This window comes from Oncorhynchus tshawytscha, unplaced genomic scaffold (genome assembly GCF_018296145.1).
Source record: "Oncorhynchus tshawytscha isolate Ot180627B unplaced genomic scaffold, Otsh_v2.0 Un_scaffold_1072_pilon_pilon, whole genome shotgun sequence".
NCBI lineage: Eukaryota > Metazoa > Chordata > Actinopteri > Salmoniformes > Salmonidae > Oncorhynchus > Oncorhynchus tshawytscha.
The window spans coordinates 38,420-53,880 of record NW_024609709.1 but is presented as its reverse complement, the minus strand read 5'-3'; the positions used below and the strand labels follow the sequence as shown (position 1 = coordinate 53,880).

General features: G+C 46.6%; 1 protein-coding gene across 2 annotated transcripts; it reads left to right on the top strand.

Annotated features, from left to right (window-relative positions):
- LOC121845602 (gasdermin-E-like) lies at window positions 1–15,461 on the top strand. 2 transcript variants are annotated; one of them, XM_042317143.1, is made up of 10 exons: window positions 1–115; window positions 506–766; window positions 4,163–4,355; window positions 8,420–8,594; window positions 9,897–10,017; window positions 10,375–10,494; window positions 13,171–13,298; window positions 13,609–13,858; window positions 14,055–14,128; window positions 15,082–15,461. In XM_042317143.1, the coding sequence occupies exons 2-10, from the start codon at window positions 559–561 to the stop codon at window positions 15,307–15,309; spliced, it is 1,497 nt and encodes a 498-aa protein (XP_042173077.1). In that variant the 5' UTR covers window positions 1–115; window positions 506–558; the 3' UTR covers window positions 15,310–15,461. The 2 variants fall into 2 exon arrangements, with proteins under 2 accessions (XP_042173077.1, XP_042173076.1); XM_042317142.1 differs by having other exon boundaries at window positions 62–220.

The window sequence follows — 15,461 nt, the reverse complement described above, 5'->3', positions numbered from 1 at the left end:
AGGAGGTGGAGATGGAAGCACAGAGAGATAGAACCAAACGTGAGGGGGTTCCCCCAAAACACTTCCAGTGCACGTGGCTGGAGAAAGGGGTGGAGCGAACCTCTTTGTTATCACGGTACTTATTCCGCTGTTGAGACAGAAATGTCTACCTTTATCTAGACCGATAACTCTAACTTGGAACGGGCTTTCTCGTTCGGCTAGGACATAGCCAGGATAAACGGTAAAATATATTGCTCTTGTAGGTAGAAGTAGTTTCAATTTTGAACATATTGAGTCGTGAATTATGAACGCATAGATAGACGTCTATGAACGTTTACGAATAACAACCACAGTGTTTTGACTCTGTGTAATGTCTGATTTCTTAGCGTATCCAGTCTGCTACTCATATGGCTCATAGGTCATGGCTTTAACGTTTTATTTTTTTAGATAGTAAATTAATGGGAACTTTTTCAATGTGAATATTATCGTATTATTAATCTTGTGTTCTTGTCGTGTTTGTTATCAGTTGCAAACAGAGACATCATCCTCGACCATCTCTGTGTCCGTCTCCCATTGAAGATGTTTTCCACGGCCACAAGAAACTTTGTGGAGGAGATTGATGATGGCAGTTTGATCCCTGTGTCCAGTCTGATTGACTCAGACAAACTGGTCCCTCTCTCACTGGTTGTGAAACGCAAGCGTTTTTGGATTTGGCAGAAACCCAAGTACCTGCCCACTGATTTTACCCTCAGTGATGTGCTGACTGGAGACACACCCTTAACCCCAGGTAAACACAAGATCAGCCCCTCAGTTGAAATGATAGGCTGCACACCTGTACTTGCTACCTGTTTGTTTGCAGGTATAGGCTCCTCTCTCCCTCAGTGTGATACTGTGTGAATGTGTTCCTTGTGAAAGATCTGAGCGTCAACTCTGTTGTCCATGCTACTGGAAAGATTATGAAGAGGATCCTATCATGATACATACAGAACCTTCAGAAGTATTCACACCCAATGACTTTTTCAACATTTTGTTGTGTTACAGCTAGAATTTAAAATGGATTACATTTAGATTTTTTTTTGTCAATGGCCTAAACACAATGCCCCATAATGTCAAATCAAATCAGAATCAAATCAAATGTATTTGTCACATACACATGGTTAGCAGATGTTAATGTGAGTGTAGCGAAATGCTTGTGCTTCTAGTTCCGACAATGCAGTAATAACCAACAAGTAATCTAACTAACAATTCCAAAACTACTACCTTATAGACACAAGTGTAAGGGGATAAAGAATATGTACATAAAGATATATGAATGAGTGATGGTACAGAGCGGCATAGGCAAGATACAGTAGATGGTATCGAGTACAGTATATACATATGAGATGAGTATGTAAACAAAGTGGCATAGTTAAAGTGGCTAGTGATACATGTATTACATAAAGATGCAGTAGATGATATAGAGTACAGTATATACATATGAAATGAATGATGTAGGGTAGGTAAACATTATATTAGGTAGCATTGTTTAAAGTGGCTAGTGATATATTTGACATCATTCCCATCTATTCCCATTATTAAAGTGGCTGGAGTTGAGTCAGTGTGTTGGCAGCAGCCACTCAATGTTAGTGGTGGCTGTTTAACAGTCTGATGGCCTTGAGATAGAAGCTGTTTTTCAGTCTCTCGGTCCCAGCTTTGATGCACCTGTACTGACCTCGCCTTCTGGATGATAGCGGGGTGAACAGGCAGTGGCTCGGGTGGTTGTTGTCCTTGATGATCTTTATGGCCTTCCTGTGACATCGGGTGGTGTAGGTGTCCTGGAGGGCAGGTAGTTTGCCCCCGGTGATGCGTTGTGCAGACCTCACTATCCTCTGGAGAGCCTTACAGTTGTGGGCGGAGCAGTTGCCGTACCAGGCGGTGATACAGCCCGCCAGGATGCTCTCGATTATGCATCTGTAGAAGTTTGTGTGTGCTTTTGGTGACAAGCCAAATTTCTTCAGCCTCCTGAGATTGAAGAGGCGCTGCTGCGCCTTCTTCACGATGCTGTCTGTGTGGGTGGACCAATTCAGTTTGTCTGTGATGTGTACGCCGAGGAACTTAACTTACTACCCTCTCCACTACTGTTCCATCGATGTGGATGGGGGTGTTCCCTCTGCTGTTTCCTGAAGTCCACAATCATCTCCTTAGTTTTGTTGACGTTGAGTGTGAGGTTATTTTCCTGACACCACACTCCGAGGGCCCTCACCTCCTCCCTGTAGGCCGTCTCATCGTTGTTGGTAATCAAGCCCACTGTTGTGTCGTCCGCAAACTTGATGATTGAGTTGGAGGCGTGCGTGGCCACGCAGTCATGGGTGAACAGGGAGTATAGGAGAGGGCTCAGAACGCACCCTTTTGGGGCCCCAGTGTTGAGGATCAGTGGGGTGGAGATGTTGTTGCCTACCCTCACCACCTGGGGGCGGCCCGTCAGGAAGTCCAGTACCCAGTTGCACAGGGCGGGGTCGAGACCCAGGGTCTCGAGCTTGATGACGAGCTTGGAGGGTACTATGGTGTTAAATGCCGAGCTGTAGTCGATGAACAGCATTCTCACATAGGTATTCCTCTTGTCCAGATGGGTTAGGGCAGTGTGCAGTGTGGTTGAGATTGCATCGTCTGTGGACCTATTTGGGCGGTAAGCAAATTGGAGTGGGTCTACGGTGTCAGGTAGGGTGGAGGTGATATGGTCCTTGACTAGTCTCTCAAAGCACTTCATGATGACGGAAGTGAGTGCTACGGGGCGGTAGTCGTTTAGCTCAGTTACCTTAGCTTTCTTGGGAACAGGAACAATGGTGGCCCTCTTGAAGCATGTGGGAACAACAGACTGGTATAGGGATTGATTGAAAATGTCCGTAAACACACCAGCCAGCTGGTCTGCGCATGCTCTGAGGGCGCGGCTGAGGATGCCGTCTGGGCCTGCAGCCTTGCGAGGGTTAACACGTTTAAATGTTTTCCCCACATCAGCTGCAGTGAAGGAGAGTCCGCATGTTTCGGTTGCGGGCTGTGTCAGTGGCACTGTATTGTCCTCTTAGCAGGCAAAAAGTTATTTAGTCTGCCTGGGAGCAAGACATCCTGGTCCGTGACGGGGCTGGTTTTCTTTTTGTAATCCGTGATTGACTGTAGACCCTGCCACATACCTCTTGTGTCTGAGCCGTTGAATTGCGATTCTACTTTGTCTCTATACTGACGCTTAGCTTGTTTGATTGCCTTGCGGAGGGAATAGCTACACTGTTTGTATTCGGTCATGTTTCCGGTCACCTTGCCCTGATTAAAAGCAGTGGTTCGCGCTTTCAGTTTCACGCGAATGCTGCCATCAATCCACGGTGTCACAGTGGAATTATGTTTATCTGTTAGGTCCCTCAGTCGAGTTGTGCATTTCAAACACAGATTCAACCACAAAGACCAGGGAGATTTTGCACCTATTGGTAGATGGGTAAAAAAAAAAAAAATCATTTAATGTCCCTTTAGGCATGGTGATGTTATTCATTACACTTTGTATGGTGTATCAATTCACCCAGTCGCTATAAAGATACAGGCACCCTTCCTAACTCAGTTGCCAGAGAGGAAGAAAACTGCTCAGGGATTTCACCATGAGGCCAATGATGACTTTTAAACAGTTACAGAGTTTAATGGCTGTGATAATAGATAGCTGAGGATGGTTCAATATCATTGTAGTTACTCCAGAATACTAGCCTAATTGACAGAGTGAAAAGAAGGAAGTGTGTATGCAACAAGCCACTAAAGTAATACTGCAAAAAAATGTACAGCAATTCAATTTTTGTCCTGAATACAAATTGTTATGTTTGGGGCAAATCCAATCCAACACATTACTGAATACCACTCTCCATATTTTCCAGCATAGTGGTGGCTGCATCATGTTATGGGTATGTTTGTAATCGTTAAGGACTGGGGAGTTTTTCAGGATAAAAAATACACAGAATCGAGCTAAGCACAGGCAGATTCGCATTTTAGCGGGACACTAACCTAAAACACAAGGCCAAATAAACACTGGAGTTGCATACCAAAAAGACAGTGAATGTCACTGAGTGGCCGAGTTAGTTTTATCTTAAATCTACTTTAAAATCTATGATCAAAAAACAATTTGACAGAGCTAGAATAATTTTTTAATTTTTTTTGCTTCCCTCTCCTACAGTTGTGGTCAAGACTGATTTCCTAAAGTACCAAGGGACATTTGGTGACAACAAATCAGGAAACTTTGAGTCGAATTTGGTTGCTGTAAACCTTAAAGTGGAGGGGAAAGACACATCTAAACTCCAGTCGTCCTTCGGCAGCCTGAAGAAAGAGGAGGTGGATGTACAGAAGCTGCTGCGCGACTCCAAAGACAAGTGAGTTCCTCTCTCTCTCTCTAATATGTACCTACAGTAACCCCAGGTTACACTTAGTTCACCTGTACGTACAGTAACCCCAGGTTACACTCAGTTCACCTGTTCCTACAGTAGGCCTAGGGTATACTCAGTTCACCTCTTCCTACAGTAGAGTCAGTGGTTAGTGAAAGGAAAACACACAGGCTGAATCTCAAATAGCACCCTATTCCTTGTATATTTGTGTCACAACTATATATATTTTCAAAGTTCGCTGCCTCAGTTTGTATGATGGCAATTTGCATATACTCCAGAATGTTATGAAGAGTGATCAGATGAACTGCAATTATTTGCAAAGTCCCTCTTTGCCATGTAAATGAACTGAATCCCCCCAAAACATTTCCACTGCATTTCAGCCCTGCCACAAAAGGACCAGCTGACATCATGTCAGTGATTCTCTCATTCACACAGGTGTGAGTGTTGATGAGGACAAGGCTGGAGATCACTCTGTCATGCTGATTGAATTCGAATAACAGACTGGAAGCTGGAGGGTGGTGGGTGGTGCTTGTAATCATTGTTCTTCCTCTGTCAGCCATGGTTACCCTCAAGGAGACAGGTGCCGTCATCATTGCTTTGCACAAAAAGGGCTTCACAGGCAAGGATATTGCTGCCAGTAAGATTGCACCTAAATCAACCATTTATCAGATCATCAAGAACTTCAATGAGAGCGGTTCAATTGTTGTGAAGAAGGCATCACGGCGCCCAAGAAATTCCAGCAAGAGCCAGGACCATCTCCTAAAGTTGATTCAGCTGCGGGATCGGGGCACCACCAGTACAGATCTTGCTCAGGAATGGCAGCAGGCAGGTGTGAGTGCATCTGCACGCATTCCGCATGGTGAGGCGAAGACTTTTGGAGGATGGCCTGGTGTCAAGAAGGGCAGCAAAGAAGCCATTTCTCTCCAGGAAAAACATCAGGGACAGTCTGATATTCTGCAAAAGGTACAGGGATTGGACTGCTGAGGACTGGGGTAAAGTCATTTTCTCAGATGAATCTCCTTTCCGATTGTTTGGGGCATCTGGAAAAAAGCTTGTCTGGAGAAGACAAGGTGAGCGCTACCATCAGTCCTGTGTCATGCCAACAGTAAAGCATCCTGAGACCATTCATGTGTGGGGTTGCATCTCAGCCAAGGGACTGGGCTCACTCACAATTTTGCCTAAGAACACAGCCATGAATAAAGAGTGGTACCAACACATCCTCCGAGAGCAACTTCTCCCAACCATCCAGGAACAGTTTGATGACGAACAATGCCTTTTCCAGCATGATGGAGCACCTTGCCATAAGGCAAAAGTGATAACTAAAGTGGCTCGGGGAACAAAACCTCTATATTTTGGGTCCATGGCCAGGAAACTCCCCAGACATTAATCCCATTGAGAACTTGTGGTCAATCCTCAAGAGGCGGGTGGACAAACATAAACCCAAAAATTCTGACAAACTCCAAGCATTGATTATGCAAGAATGGGCTGTCATCAGTCAGAATGTGGCCCAGAAGTTAATTGACAGCATGCAAGGGCAGATTCCAGAGATCTTGAAAAAGAAGGATCAACACTGCAAATATTGACTCTTTGCATCAACTTCATGTAATTGTCAATAAAAGCCTTTGACACTTGTGAAATGCTTGTAATTATACTTCAGTATTCCATAGTAACATCTGACAAAAATATCTGAAGACACTGAAGCAGCAAACGTTGTGGAAATGAATATTTGTCATTCTCAAAACTTTTGGCCACGACTGTGCAGTGCAGTTGGAAAGTATTCAGACCCCTTGACTTTTTCCACATTTTTTAAAAACGTTACAGCCTTATTCTAAAATTGATTCAATAGTTTGTTTTTCTCATCAATCTACACACTATCCCATAATGACAAATCAAAAACAGCTTTTTAATTTTGTTTGCTAATAAAACTTTCAAAAATAAAAACATGATATTTACATAAGTATTCAGACCCTTTACTCAGTACTTTCTTGAAACACATTTGGCAGCGATTACAGCCTAGAGTCTTGGGTATGATGCTACAACCAAGATTTTACTCTTTGGCCTGAATACCAAGCGTCACGTCTGGAATAAACCAAGTACCATCCCTACAGTGAAGCATGGAGGTGGCAGCATCATGTTGTGGGTATGTTTTTCAGTAGCAGGGACTGGGAGACTCAACAAATACAGGTGTGCCAGGCTTGTAGCGTCATACCCAAAGAAGACTCTAGGCTGTAATCTCTGCCAAAAGTGCTTCAACAAAGTACTGGGTAATGGGTCTGATTACCTTTAACTGTGCATTTTTCAGTTAATGTTTTATACATTTTTTATTTAAAAAAACAACTTTTTGCTTTGTCATTCTGGGGTATTATGTGTAGATTTACGAGGGGAAAACTATTTAATCAATTTTAGAATAAGGCTGTAACGAAATGTGGAAAAAGTCAAGGGGTCTGAATACTTTCCGAATGCACTGTATATCACAGCATCTTTCCTCATGATCAGTGTTTCTTTGCAAACTGTATGCACTGACTATATTCTACCATATGCGCTGACTGTATTCTAACTACTCAACACCATATGGGCTGACTGTATTCTAACTACTCAACACCATATGCGCTGACTGTATTCTAACTACTCAACACCATATGCGCTGACTGTATTCTAACTACTCAACACCATATGGGCTGACTGTATTCTAACTACTCAACACCATATGCGCTGACTGTATTCTAACTACTCAACACCATATGCGCTGACTGTATTCTAACTACTCAACACCATATGCGCTGACTGTATTCTAACTACTCAACACCATATGCGCTGACTGTATTCTAACTACTCAACACCATATGCGCTGACTGTATTCTAACTACTCAACACCATATGCGCTGACTGTATTCTAACTACTCAACACCATATGCGCTGACTGTATTCTAACTACTCAACACCATATGCGCTGACCGTATTCTAACTACTCAACACCATATGGGCGGACTGTATTCTGACTACTCAACACCATATGGGCTGACCGTATTCTAACTACCCATATGGGCTGACCGTATTCTAACTACCCAACACCATATGGGCGGACTGTATTCTGACAGCCCAACACCATATGTATGCTATAGTTAAAAAAGAAAAATAGATTTATAAGACCAGTAAATGTATTAATGAAGCTGAACACCGCTTTATGCGTAGCCTGGAGAAATCCAGTCTGTCTGTGCTAACATTCAAATTAATTTATATAGCCCTTCTTACATCAGCTGATATCTCAAAGTGCTGTACAGAAACCCAGCCTAAACCCCAAACAGCAAGCAATGCAGGTGTAGAAGCACGGTGGCTAGGAAAAACTCCCTAGAAAGGCCAAAACCTAGAGAGGAACCAGGCTATGAAGGGTGGCCAGTCCTCTTCTGGCTGTGCCGGGTGGAGATTATAACAGAACATGGCCAAGATGTTCAAATATTCATAAATGACCAGCATGGTCAAATAATAGTAATCACAGTGAACAGGTCAGGGTTCCATAGCCACAGGCAGAACAGTTGAAACTGGAGCAGCAGCACAGCCAGGTGGACTGGGGACAACAAGGAGTCATCATGCCAGGTAGTCCTGAGGCATGGTCCTAGGGCTCAGGTCCTCCGAGATAGAGAGGGAGAATTAGAGAGAGCATACTTAAATTCACACAGGACACCGGATAAGACAGGAGAAGTACTCCAGATATAACAGACTGACCCTAGCCCCCGACACAAACTACTGCAGCATAAATACTGGAGGCTGAGACAGGAGGGGTCAGGAGACACTGTGGCCCCACCCGATGATACCCACGGACAGGGCCAAACAGGCAGGATATAACCCCACCCACTTTGCCAAAGCACAGCCCCCACCCCACAGCATTCCACTCCTTGCCACTGCTTGTCATGTTTGGCACAATGAGGAGTGGAATGTTGTCCCAAACAGACTGGATTTCTCCAAGCTACTTTATAATCATCCAAGAAACATAACTTGAATCATCTTTGCCCTCCTCAAATGACAACTATCTGATTTATTTGCCTCTCCTGCAGGATTTTGGACATGTCCCACTGTCTGATCCAGCAGACCCGTGAGAAGTCCAGGGAGGTGTTTGCGGTGGTGAAGGAGAGGATTGTGACGACCCAGCCGTGTTCGGTCATAGAGGAGGTCCAGGAGGGGGGGCAGTTAGGGGAGCTGCTGAGCTTCTGTGGGCCCAAGAGCACCCAGGTAGATGGAGAGAGATGAAGAGCGTTGTAGGATTTGTTACATTAATCATCTCTATTTGTTAGGCTGGGATATTATATATTACAAGTGTTGAAGTTAACCATGTAGTTTACCCTGTATAGATGAATCTTTAAGCAGGGAAAATAGGGAAGAGGTTGACTCAAAGGGCAGCAGGCTGGATTGGACCTATGACAACACTGCAGACAGGCCTATGTGTGCTGGAGGCTGGATGGACCTATGACAACACTGCAGACAGGCCTATGTGTGCTGGAGGCTGGATGGACCTATGACAACACTGCAGACAGGCCTATGTGTGCTGGAGGCTGGATGGACCTATGACAACACTGCAGACAGGCCTATGTGTGCTGGAGGCTGGATGGACCTATGACAACACTGCAGACAGGCCTGTGTGTGCTGGAGGCTGCAGGCTGGATTGGACCTATGACAACACTGCAGACAGGCCTATGTGTGCTGGAGGCTGGATGGACCTATGACAACACTGCAGACAGGCCTATGTGTGCTGGAGGCTGCAGCATTACTGCTGGACCAGCAAGGCCACAGATGAATGATTTTTAATGTATGTGGAGCAAAACGAGTAGTGAAGCGTGGATAGACTACTACAGTAGATCAGTCATATGAATGGCTGATCAGGATGTATTAACACGGCCTTATGTTAGGCTCTTATTCTATGTCGTCATGTGCACTTGTTCACTTCCCTTGACTGGTTTGAAGGAAAATGACTCAAGTGAAAGTCACCCAGTAAAATACTACTTGAGTAAAAGTCTAAAAGTATTTGGTTTTAAATATTCTTAAGTATCAAAAGTAAATGTAATTGCTAAAATATACTTAAGTAGTAAAACTATCAATCATTTCAAATTCCTTATATTAAGCAAACCAGATGGTTCCATTTTCTTTTTGAATTTAATTTACAGATAGCCAGGGGCACACTCCAACACTCTGAAATAATTTACAGATAGCCAGGGGCACACTCCAACACTCTGAAATAATTTACAGATAGCCAGGGGCACACTCCAACACTCTGAAATAATTTACAAATGAAGCGTTGGTGTTTAGTGAGTGTGTCAAATCAGAGGCAGTAGGGATGACCAGGGATGTTCTCTTGATAAGTGTGTGAATTGGACCATTCAAAATGTAGCGAGTACGTTTGAGTGTCAGGGAAAATGTATGGAGTAAAAAGTACCTTATTTTCTTCAGGAATGTAGTGAAGTGAAAGTAAAAGTTGTCAAAATATGAATAGTAAAGTACAGACACCCCCAAAGATGACTTAAGTACCACTTTCCACAGGTGTCTGTAAAGGAGAACAGCAGCCTGCACAAAGACAGCAACGTGTCTCTGGAGATTCCTGCCCACACCGTCATCGCTTACGGCATTATAGAGCTGGAGATCAAACTCAACGGACACTATGGTGAGGGAGCCTTTATTTTAAACTGTCAACCCTCACCTGGACCCAAAATCAGACCATGTAGGTTGTATATTACAAAGCCTTATCAAGTGCATGGTCTCTGTTAATGTTCAGTATGTCCAATGTATTTGAATGAGTGGCTGTATTAATAGGTTCATACTACTGTCTCCTTGTCTTGTCCTCAGAGCTGTGCCTAATGTCCGACACTCTTGTTCCTCAGAGCTGTGCCTAATGTCCGACACTCTTGTTCCTCAGACCTGTGCCTAATGTCCGACACTCTTGTTCCTCAGACCTGTGCCTAATGTCCGACACTCTTGTTCCTCAGACCTGTGCCTAATGTCCGACACTCTTGTTCCTCAGACCTGTGCCTAATGTCTGACACTCTTGGGGGGTTCGAGGTGGATGGGCCTGTTAAGAAGAGCTTAGTGGGGGTGTCTGGCGCTCGCGACGACACCCCAAAGAAGAGCTGCTTTCAGAGAGGTAACGAGACTCATGCAAGTTCCCCTCCTTTTGTAGGCCCACGTACCAATTTAAATTGTTATTATCATTCGATTTCTGTCAGGGGAACTCAGTCGGGGTCTCAACTTACTGTTGAGAGGTAGAATACACAATTGGTTGTGGATCAACATTTTTTAGGTTGCTAAATTAGTCTAGCGAGCTGTCTAAACTTTGACATCAGCTGATATATCAAAGTGCTGTACAGGAACCCAGCCTAAAACCCCAAACAGCAAGCAATGCAGGTGTAGAAGCACCCCCATTGATTTGGTTAGTCACTCTCACTCAGATATCATATTAAAAACTGCAAACATTGTTGCTTAGGGCAAAATCTGACTGCATGTGTGGGAATGGATGTGGGTAGGCAGACCCACGAGCCACTGCGACCCCTCAGGATGAGTTCATAAAGTTTCCTGCCCCTGGTCTAGTGGTAGAAGGCGTCCCTGGTCTAGTGGTAGAAGGCGTTAGTATTAGAAGACGTTAGTGGTAGAAGGCGTCCCTGGTCTAGTGGTAGAAGGCGTTAGTGGTAGAAGACGTTAGTGGTAGAAGGCGTCCCTGGTCTAGTGGTAGAAGGCGTTAGTGGTGCAGAGGCGTCCCTGGTCTAGTGGTGCAAGGCGTCCCTGGTCTGGTGGTGCAAGGCGTCCCTGGTCTAGTGGTGCAAGGCGTCCCTGGTCTAGTGGTGCAAGGCGTCCCTGGTCTAGTGGTGCAAGGCGTCCCTGGTCTAGTGGTGCAAGGCGTCCCTGGTCTAGTGGTGCAAGGCGTCCCTGGTCTAGTGGTGCAAGGCGTCCCTGGTCTAGTGGTGCAAGGCGTCCCTGGTCTAGTGGTGCAAGGCGTCCCTGGTCTAGTGGTGCAAGGCGTCCCTGGTCTAGTGGTGCAAGGCGTCCCTGGTCTAGTGGTGCAAGGCGTCCCTGGTCTAGTGGTGCAAGGCGTCCCTGGTCTAGTGGTGCAAGGCCTCCCTGGTCTGGTGGTGCAAGGCCTCCCTGGTCTAGTGGTGCAAGGCGTCCCTGGTCTGATGGTGCAAGGCGTCCCTGGTCTAGTGGTGCAAGGCGTCCCTGGTCTAGTGGTGCAAGGCGTCCCTGGTCTGGTGGTACAAGGCGTCCCTGGTCTAGTGGTGCAAGGCGTCCCTGGTCTGGTGGTGCAAGGCGTCCCTGGTCTAGTGGTGCAAGGCGTCCCTGGTCTAGTGGTACAAGGCGTCCCTGGTCTAGTGGTGCAAGGCGTCCCTGGTCTAGTGGTGCAAGGCCTCCCTGGTCTAGTGGTGCAAGGCCTCCCTGGTCTAGTGGTGCAAGGCCTCCCTGGTCTAGTGGTGCAAGGCCTCCCTGGTCTAGTGGTGCAAGGCCTCCCTGGTCTAATGGTGCAAGGCGTCCCTGGTCTAGTGGTGCAAGGCGTCCCTGGTCTGGTGGTGCAAGGCGTCCCTGGTCTAGTGGTGCAAGGCGTCCCTGGTCTAGTGGTGCAAGGCGTCCCTGGTCTGGTGGTGCAAGGCGTCCCTGGTCTAGTGGTGCAAGGCGTCCCTGGTCTGGTGGTGCAAGGCCTCCCTGGTCTAGTGGTGCAAGGCGTCCCTGGTCTGGTGGTGCAAGGCGTCCCTGGTCTGGTGGTGCAAGGCGTCCCTGGTCTAGTGGTGCAAGGCGTCCCTGGTCTAGTGGTGCAAGGCGTCCCTGGTCTGGTGGTGCAAGGCGTCCCTGGTCTAGTGGTGCAAGGCGTCCCTGGTCTAGTGGTACAAGGCGTCCCTGGTCTAGTGGTGCAAGGCCTCCCTGGTCTAGTGGTGCAAGGCCTCCCTGGTCTAGTGGTGCAAGGCCTCCCTGGTCTAGTGGTGCAAGGCGTCCCTGGTCTAGTGGTGCAAGGCCTCCCTGGTCTAGTGGTGCAAGGCGTCCCTGGTCTAGTGGTGCAAGGCGTCCCTGGTCTAGTGGTGCAAGGCGTCCCTGGTCTAGTGGTGCAAGGCGTCCCTGGTCTAGTGGTGCAAGGCGTCCCTGGTCTAGTGGTGCAAGGCGTCCCTGGTCTAGTGGTGCAAGGCGTCCCTGGTCTAGTGGTGCAAGGCGTCCCTGGTCTAGTGGTGCAAGGCGTCCCTGGTCTAGTGGTACAAGGCGTCCCTGGTCTAGTGGTACAAGGCGTCCCTGGTCTAGTGGTGCAAGGCGTATACTGAATGGAATGTTACATGTTGTTCTTTATGTGAAACTCTCAATGATCCCGTCACACTCAGGTTGTAGAACTGATTTACAACACATTTAACACAATGGTTGTTGTGATAAATTGTCTGCTCAGAAATGTTTACTCAATCATTGTGCCGTGGCTCCACAGTCCACAACACTTGTGTAATTATTTTGGTCCAGAAAAGCTTGTTGTACATACATGTGTGTACAGGGCCAATGTCTAGCGTATCCTGTTGTAAATAAGGATTTGTTCTTCACCTTCTTGCCTAGATAAATAAATACATTGGTCATATCAACAAGAGCTCATCAGGAGGATCATGTAAAAGGTTATAGCACTGCCTTGGAGAGATCACTGTTTCCTCTAACAATTCATTTAAAAAAATATATTCATACATTTGTCCCATTGTGGTTGCAGAATAAATCAAACACATGATAGTGTTCTGGTTGTGAAATCTCTGTGATACGGTGGCAGCTGAGTCAAACTTCCGCTAGATGCAAAGTGTTTGTGTGTTGACAGAACTGGAGAAACTGAGGGGTCATTTCCAGCTGCTGTCAGTCCTGTCAGCAGACACACGTTCCTCTCTGCTCCAGCTCCTCAAGACAACCATGGAGGACAGAGAGGCAGTCAGTGTGCTGGAGAGTGTGGTGAGTGAGGCGTACAGAAACAGGGCACAAACACACACAGTCCTACAGTTATTTTCTATGAGCGGATTACTGGCAAGAATCAGCAGCTTTCTGAAAATGCTGAACATACTAACTTCTCATTACGTTCGGTCTGTCATCATTATAATCACCCATAGTATCCTAAATATCTTCTGTCTCGAACCTTCACTTATGAGTCATTTACCAGACACTCTTATCCAGAGAGACTTAGTCAGTACATTCAACTAAGTTTAGCAGGAAAAAACAAACCACACATCTCGCCTATTCTGTCTAATAATGTCTCTTCTCACAGCTGGACCAGATGTGCACAGGTAAGACAGCTGACCTGGGGGAGGTTAAGGAAGTGTCTCAGATGCAGACAGTCCAGGCCATACTGAACCTTCTAGAGCATTCGGACTCCAGCCCAACACACTCCCTCCTCAGTGATTCCAGCCAGACACCCTCCCTCAGTGATTCCAGCCAGACACACTCCCTCCTCAGTGATTCCAGCCAGACACCCACCCTCCTCAATGCCACTCATCTCATTATCAGTGCCATGGATGGTGAGACACTGAGCAGTGAATATTAGTTGACTAGTTGAATATTAAGTGCCAGTTCAGTTCGTCACAACAGTCTCCAGCCACTGCATTTATCAGGAAAACTGGCATCTCACTTCATGAACATTTTATTTTCTCAGAACCCACAATGCCTTGAAAACCACTTCCTGTTTCACACCATCTGTGAATCTTTATTTCTCAGGAATGACAGATGAGTGTCTCTCTGTGTTGGGATCCTGTTGCAGTCCTCCAGTCTTACAGGCCCTGCAGATCCTGGTGAGTTCACACTTCTCCTTTTGTTACACTTAGCCTGGTAAAAAAGTCTATACTTCTTCAAAAATACTGTACACTTACAAACAACCTATGGGCCTCTGGGTGGAGGCAGTCGTCAAAGGCACTGCATCGCAGTGCTAGCTGTGCCACCAGAGACTCTGGGTTCGAGCCCAGGCTCTGTCGCAGCCGGCCTCGACCGGGAGGTCCATGGGGCGACGCACAATTGGCCTAGCGTCGTCCGGGTTAGGGAGGGTTTGGCCGGTAGGGATATCCTTGTCTTATCGTGCACTAGCGACTCCTGTGGCGGGCCGGGCACTGCGCACGCTGACCAGGTCGCTAGGTGTACGGTGTTTCCTCCGACACATTGGTGCGGCTGGCTTCCGGGTTGGATGCGCTCTTGGTTGGGTTGTTTTTTAGAGGATGCATGACTCTCGACCTTCGTCTCTCCCGAGCTCGTACGGGAGTTGCAGCGATGAGACAAGACAGTAACTACTAACAATTGGATACCACGAAGTTGGGGACAAAAAGGGGGTAAAAAATAAATACTACACTGTCTGGTAAACAAGTCTGTGTACTTCTTCAAAAATATAGTACTGTGTGACCTGTTCACCACTTGGCCTGTTCACCACTTGGCCTGTTCACCACTTGGCCTGTTCACCACTTGGCCTGTTCACCACTTGGCCTAGCTAAATAAAGGTTCAATTAATTCAATAGTTGTTTGGAATAGATTAAGGGCGGCAGGTAGCCTTGCAGTTAGAGCGTTGGGCCAGTAACCCTGGCCGTGACCTCACTCCCTGTGGGTGTCCCAGGGGGAGTTGGGATATGCAACAAACACCTTTCCATTACCAACACGTGTGTAACAGGACAAATATAAACACTCCATTTTGAAATTGTCATTGCATCTTAGACATGACATAGCAGTATCTGATCATATTCCTGTGCTGCTTGTCCTCCAGGTGCAGCATGTGGCAGCAGGGAGTGGGGAGACCCTCTCTCTGAGAGATGCAGGTCTGGCTGTTCTGACTGAGGAGGAGCTGTATCAGAGGACAGAGAGTCTCTTTGGTCACTCTAAAGTTACACTGAAGAGAGAGGAGGACACACTGAGGACAGAGATGAAGGAACAGCCTGGATACCTTCCTCTAGTCATGAGTATCACTGTGAAAGGCCTGGCCTCTTTAGTGTAAGGAGAGACTGAGTAAGAGAGGGAGGAGCGGTTTCCTTCCTCTCCGGCAACTGAGTTAGGAAGGGCGCCTGTATCTTTGTAGTGACTGGGTGTATTGATACACCATCCAAAGTGTAATTAATAACTTCACAATGCTCAAAGGGATATTCAATG